A 7410-nucleotide genomic window follows, 5' to 3' on the forward strand; every position below is an offset into this window, starting at 1 on the left:
TCTCTCTCTCTCTCTCTCTCTCTCTCTCTCTCTCTCTCTCTCTCTCTCTCTCTCTCTCTCTCTCTTCTTTCTTTCTTTTTGTGGTTGACTCTCCTGCATGAAACACATCCACATTCTTCTCCAATACCTTAAAAAAAATCACTCTCATCACTCTCTGTTTTTGCCACATTCTTAAGTTTGACCAGAAATACTGTTCATCATTTCTTATATTGACTAAAACACACTTTTATAATTTTAAAATAGATGAAAATCTTGTTATCAATGAGCTTATTTCTAAACTCATTTTTAACATTGATTAATGTATTTACTTTTAGGGATGAGTCCACCTTTGAGATGTCTTAACTCTCACTTTTATACAAACCTGTATAGGTCTTGTTCATTCTCTATGGATTAATCTGTTATAGGAATTTTCAATCAATTTGCTAATTTCTCCTCAAAGGATTTAAGTATTTGTTTGACAAGATTGATATTGCATTGAACTTGGTAATTATTGTACAGACTGTGACTGTCTGATAGTATTGAGAGATTTAATCAATCAATCAATCATCATCATCATCAAATTTTCCTATTCTTTAAGTGTTTTTCTGTATGAATTGCTAACTTCTATAAGTTTCAAACAAAAGAATTTGTACTTTTCTGTTCTGTCCTATTGAGTCAGAGAAAACATATTTTTATTGATAGTTTTCTCTTATTTAATTAGCTGCCAAATGTTCAAAAATGATAAAGAAATTTTGAAAGAAGGGTCTCTTACTTAATATGATTAATGTTAAGGTAGTTTAACGATCTTTTTCTCAGTGTTAAGACTCAGAGAACCTTTGGTTTCATGAGTCCATTTGTTTCCATTTTTGAACAATAGGAGACCATCATGGTGATTGAGTTGGACTCACTTTATAAAGGACAATTTTCTTCATGGCACATCTTTGTTCTTTGAAAATTAGTTATTAATTTTTTTCAGAGATATACACATAGATCCATGCATTATTTATCCATCTTAAGAGAGGACTGAACCCAGGGCCTTGTGCTTGCTAGGCAAGTGCTCTAACACCAAGCTAAATCCCCAACCCCTAGTTATTAATATTTACAGGAGTCTTACTTTGAATTGCATTAAGATGACATTTCTATATTCTGATTGCTCAAGTCTTAGGCATAGAATAGAAATGTGTCGATGAGACTATTTACTTGGAGTCAGCCACTACTTCTTGTTTTTACAGTCTTTCTGATTGCCTTCCACATAGATTCCTGAGGCCCGAGGGGAGGGGTTTAATGAATAGGCTCTCAAATAGGTCTAAATGTTCCCAAGTATTTCATTGTATTCACACTGTAGAATTATGGGTCACCACATTAATTTGCATCAACTTCATTAAGCCTTTCTTAAAATAGATAAATAATGTTTTGATCTATGTGTATAGCAATATAACATTAGGAGTCATTTTATTGCCATATTCAAGCCACAAGAGGACTGAACTACATATCAATTCACGGAGACTGTCAAAGCGTGCTAACAATCTTCACAGGTTTAGACAAGAAAAGACATCAGAAGAAAAATGGGGAAGCAGATGCAAAGTCCCTCCTTTAAACAATCAGAAGTTATTTGCCACGGACACCGGATGGAGACAATCAGTTTTCTCCGAGGAATAGCAACTACCAGGGAACACCAGGGCAGGCTTCATGCCCAGGAATGATTGACCAACACGAAATGAACTCTATATTTTTCCTGAGATTTTAATTTGATTTTTTCTTATTAAATTTTAGTTTATTTTGTTCTTTTTATTTTTTATTCATCTATTTTTATAAGAGATGAAATTGGGTATGTAGGGAGGTGAGAGGAATTTGAAAAACACCGGGAAAGGGGAAATATAATAAAAATATTAAATGAAGAAATTTTAAATTAAAATAAAGAAAAAAAATTATCCAGTGGCAACTACTGAATTATGTTAAACAATTAAACTACATGCTTAGTTGTTTTAAACCTATTAAGAACATGGTTGAGATCATGCTTAGAATTATAGTGTGTTTGTTTGTTCCTTCATAAGTGTACTTATTAACACCTTTGTATATGAGACTGTTCATTTTAATTCAGGAATTAGTTTCCAGAATTCATTCTCTCTCTCTCTCTCTCTGTCTCTCCCTCTTTTTCTGTCTCCTTTCTTTTTTTTATTTTTATTCATTTTATTTATTTACATTTCAAATGTTGTCCCCCTTCCCAGCCCCACCTTGACGAGATTCCCCACCCCCTTGCCCAGCCCCTTCACCTCTAAGAAGGTGCTTCCCTACCCATCCACCAAATCCACCTCACCTCTCTAGCATCCCCCTTATCTGGGGCATCAAGCCTCCACAGAACCAAGTGCACCCCCTCCAATTGATGTGAGATAAAGCAGTGCTCTGCTACACATGTTTCAGGATCCACAGTCCTACCCATGTATCCTCTTTGGTAGGTGGCTTAGACCCTTGGAGCTCTCAGGGGTCCAGGTTAGCTGATATTGTTGTTCATCTTAGGGTGTTGAAATCCACTTCAGCTCCTTCAGTGCTTCCTTTACTCTTCCATTGTGGTCTGTGACCTCAGTCCAACAGCTGACTGTAAGTATGTGCATCTGTCTCAATCAGGGGCTCACAGAGCCTCTCAAAGGACAGCCATATCAGGCTCCAGTCAGCAAGTTCTTCTTGGCTTCAGTAATAGTGTCTGGGTTTGGTGTCTATGGATGATATGGATCCCAAGGTGGGGTGGTCTCTGGATGGCCTTTCCTACAGTCTCTGCTCCACCTTTTGTCTCTGCATTTCCCTTAGACAGGAACAATCCTGGGTTAATTTTTTTTAGATTGGTGGGTGGCCCCTGGCCCGACCCCTTTAATGGGGGTCATGTCTATCTACTTAAGGCTAACTGTTTTTACTTTTTGTATACTTTGGCTATTAGCCCCCTATCACATGTAGGGCTAGTAAAGAATTTTTTCCAAAGGGTAGGTTGTTATTTTGCCATATTGACAGTTTCCTTTGACTTACAAATCTTCAGTTTCATGAGGTCATTTTTCAATTGTTTATCTTAGAGCCTGAGCTGTTGGTATTCTATTCAGGAAAATTTCCCCTGTGCCAATGTGTTCAATATTATTTACCACTTTCTCTCCTGATAGATTCAGGGTATCTGGTTTTATGTGGAGGTCCTTGATTCACTTGCACTTGAAATTTGTACAAGGAGCTAAGTATGGATCAATTTGGATTTTTCTACAGGTAGACCAGCACCATTTGTTGAAGATGCTTTCTTTTCTTCATTGTATGGTTTTGTCTTTGTCAAAGTTCAATTGTCCATAGTTGTGTGGGTTTATTTCTGGATCTCCAGTTCTACTGAATTGATCAACCTATTTGTCTATGTACCAATACAATGTGATTTTTAACACTATTGCTGTATAGTACAGCTTGAGGCCAGGGATTGTGATTCTCCCAGAAGTTCTTTTAATGTTGAGGATTGTTTTTACTGTCTCAGGGTTTTTGTCATTCCCGATGAAGTTGAGAATTTCTCTTTCTAACTCTGAGAAGAATATAGTTGGAATTTTGATGGGAATTCCATTGAATCTATAAATGGCTTTTAGAAAGATGTCACTGTTCACTATGTTAATTCTACTGATCCATTACCATAGAAGATCTTTCCATCTTCTGAAGTCTTCTTCAATTTCTTTCTTCTGAAACTTGAAGTTCTTGTCATACAGATCGTTCACTTGTGTGGTTAGAGCTACATCATGGTATTTTATATTATTTGTGACTATTGTGAGGGGTGATGTTTTCCTAATTTCTTTCTCAGCCTGTTTATCCTCTGTAGAGAGGAAGACTCCATCTTTATATGGTATTCATCACTTAAATGCTTTGATGAATATGTGTTTACTTTCTTGAAAATATTAGACAATTTATCTGTACCATTTAGTATGATGCATTTGTAACAGACAGACTGGCAAATATGCAGTATAAATATAATAATCAAGGTATTTTTTTGTATGATAGGTTTTTGAATTTCAGTTGACGTCAGAGGACATGAAAGTCCTCGATGACCTGAATAAAAATATCCGATACATATGTGGTTCTAGGTAAGTAACTTCTTTTTTTAAAAATTATTTTTTATTAATAATTTTATTTATTCATATCCCAAATGTTGCCCCCTTCCTGGTCCCTGCTTGACAAGTTCTTTCTCCCTACTTGCCTCTCTAATACTCTGAGAAAGTGGTCCCTTATACTCCCATCCTGGGCGATCAGGTCTCTACAGAAATAGCCACATCCTCTCCCATTGAGGCCAGACAATGCAGTTCTCTGCTATATAGTGCTGGGTGCTTTGGATCAGCTAGTGTATGTTCTTTGGTTGGTAACTTAGTCCTGGGAAGGCCAAGGGGTCTAGGTTATTTGTCACTCTTTGTCTTCCTATGGGGTTGCCAACCCCTTCTGTTCCTTCAATCCTTCCCCAAACTTTCCCACTGTGATCCCAACCTCCATCCAATACTTTGCTGTGAGTATCTGCATCTGTCACTACTAGCTGCTGGATACATCCTCTCAAAGGACTGCTATGCTAATCTCCTGTCTGCAAGCATAACACAACAGTAATAGTGTTAGGGTTTGGTGCTTGTCCATGGAATGGCTTCCAAGATGGGTTGGTTACTGGTAGCCTATTCCTTCACTCTTTGGCCACTATTGTCCCTGCATTTATTTTCATGGAACAATTTTGGGTCAAAAGCTTTGTAGGTGGGTTTGTGTCCCCATCTCTCCACCGGTGTACTGTCTGACTACTGGAGGTAGTCACTTCAGGTTCCATGTTCCTGCTGTTGGACATTTCAGGCTAAGGTCATGCACATTGAGCCTTGGAGGTTTCCCCATGCCAGGGCTCTGGGATTTCCTTGAGGTTCCCCCCAACCCCAGTTCCAGCTGCTACATATTTCTATTCATTCTCTTAGCCCCTAGTAAACATATTCTACTCCAACTTTTTTCCTGAGCTGAGTATAACATAAATATTAGTAGTTTCCTTAATTCAAAAAAGAAGTCCAGAGACAACATTAATCAGGAAAGAGACAAAAGCCTTAGCAACTATTTCCAGCCTCCTGTGAATTCTGTCCTGTGGCCTGAGCAGGAGGGGTGGAGCCTGGCTCAGGCTGACCTCCTGAACTTACTGCTCTCCTCCTGTTTTATGGAAAGTTTTGGGTCATCAGTGGTGAAGGATCTGTATCCTTCATTAAGGCTCTGAATTGGTATGTCCTGGGATTTACACTTGAGGCAATTCAATAAGTCTATTGAAACATTTTCAATTCAACAATCATGTCATGTGCCCTATCACCTACTTAATCCCTAAGTATTGTAAATGTGTGAATATGCATCCTGTGGACTGTGATATTTCCTGCTGGTGATATTTTACCTTTAGTTCAGGCAGTTTCATGTTTGCAATGGACTGAAAGCTCTACTTTGTTTATATTGCATCGCCCAGGCTTAACCACTTTGTTTGTGATTAGAATAATTGGCTTAATGAATTCTGTAGCTCATTTGATAGTGGTTTTCTAGAATACCAGGATCTCAATGTTGAAGATTAAGAAGTTATAGAGAATAAGATTATAGCCAGCACTATAATATGGGGAAGCCAGACTCACCTGATAAAGAACTTGTAAGCAACAAGAAATTTTACTCTTCCTTGATGCTTCTTGTATTTTATATATTTGAGGTAGAAAAGGTATATGTATTAAATATGTATGTATGTATGTATATATATATACATATATATATATATATACTTTCTATCTAATATTATACACACATGTAAAATTAATGAAGAATGTAATTTATATTTCTTGTACTTTTGGAGAATTATTTGTAAAAGTACATAAGTATGAGAATTTCTGAAATTTAAGAAGCTTAATGAACAGCATTTCATCTTATACACTTATCTTCTAGTTATCTTTCACATGTTACCTTGTATAATATTGCATGTATGTTTGTGTGTGAGTGAATGAGAGCACATGAGTCTAACATTGTATGCATCCTGTGGTCAGATGTCAAAATTGGGTGTCTTCTTCATCTTCCATCTTGTTTAGGGCAGAACATTTTGTTTCCATTGTGTATTCCAGGCTGCCTGTGAGTTTTCAGGAAAATGCCTGACTCCACTTTCCATTCCACCATGGAAAACTATTACAGAGGCATGCATGTTACCATACCCAGGTTCATGTGGGTTCTGAGGATCCAATCTCATATCACATATTTATAACAAAAGAATGTTTTTCCACTCAACCATATCTCCAGTCCATTTTTCTACTTTTGAATTACATCTAGTATAATGGATATAGTAGACAGCTAGCAAATAATTGATAAATTAGTAAAATGAAATGGAAATGATACCATTCATCTATATCTGTCTGAAGTGTTTCTTAGTAATGAATGTGCTACTTGGCTTCTTTTTTTCAAGCCAAGGTAATCAGTTTCTATTTTTATTAAGAAATTGTAATTAAGAGAACTGAGTACCTTTATTTGGATAGATATGTATTTGAGTGTCTATTTTCTACATAAGTCCCAGGAAAGGCAGCATGATATGAATTTAGTTTTTGTTCAACTCTTTATACACTAATGCTTAAGGTAGATGGTCTGCATTTCTAGAAAATAATTTTGTTTATTTTCACACTAATAACAATTGCAAGTAGTCACTAAAAAATAATATGATTTACTTGTCTTTCTAGCTTTAAGGACCATCCTGATTTTCCATTTGGGGACGAATACTAACTGGAGGTCCATTTTGTGCCTTGTGCCAGATGTCACTGCATTGGAAGAGTGTATAGGAAGGGTATTCTCAAAATGTGATGATTGCATATCACCCTAATCCAAGCTTCTGAGCAATTCTGGCTCTGCTGAATCTACAATCTTAACCAAGAAAGCCAAAACTATGTATATTTCTCCTTTCTAAGAAATAAAAGAATCATTATTCTTTAGCATTTACCTTTTGCCAGTTTATATAATTCACATATTTTAACTTATCCTGAGCCATGTGTATCTTGGGAGGATTTACTTAGAAATGTGTGTGTAGGGATTGAACTAATAAAAGACATTTTACTAACCTATCTGCTACAAAGGTGAACAGAATTATCATCTTCTTGGAAGTAGCTTTAGTAAGTATTTATTAATAGTTTTTTCTTTAGTATTTCAAGAATAAGGAATTATATCATGTATAGTCTAGAAAATGAGCCATACATACCAAAGGCAACCCTGGTTCCCATTGTTTCTCCAGGAGCTCAGACTGAAGTATCCTTGTGGGAGGGTTGACAGGAGGTGAGAGGAAATCAACATTCAAAACACATGAAGAATCAGTTGAAGGAAAATTTCGAAGATACATGCCAAGCATGTCTCTTCTGTGAAAACATGGATCGATATACTTTGCTATGTATACCCAACTAATAAAGTTGCACA

The 7410-nt window shown here is 36.5% G+C and overlaps 1 protein-coding gene across 3 annotated transcripts in view; it reads left to right on the top strand.

Moving 5' to 3' along the window:
- LOC110308710 (estradiol 17 beta-dehydrogenase 5) overlaps positions 1-7064 on the top strand; it is an 18187-nt gene extending 11123 nt beyond the window's left edge. For all 3 annotated transcript variants that reach the window (XM_021181118.2, XM_021181117.2, XM_029468361.1), the window contains 2 exons: positions 3988-4070; positions 6687-7064. In XM_021181118.2, the coding sequence (XP_021036777.1) occupies positions 3988-4070; positions 6687-6729 (126 nt within the window). In that variant the 3' untranslated portion in view covers positions 6730-7064. The remainder of the gene's footprint in view (positions 1-3987; positions 4071-6686) is intronic.
- Positions 7065-7410: the final 346 nt, after the last annotated feature.

Source organism: Mus caroli, chromosome 13 (genome assembly GCF_900094665.2).
Source record: "Mus caroli chromosome 13, CAROLI_EIJ_v1.1, whole genome shotgun sequence".
Taxonomy (NCBI): domain Eukaryota; kingdom Metazoa; phylum Chordata; class Mammalia; order Rodentia; family Muridae; genus Mus; species Mus caroli.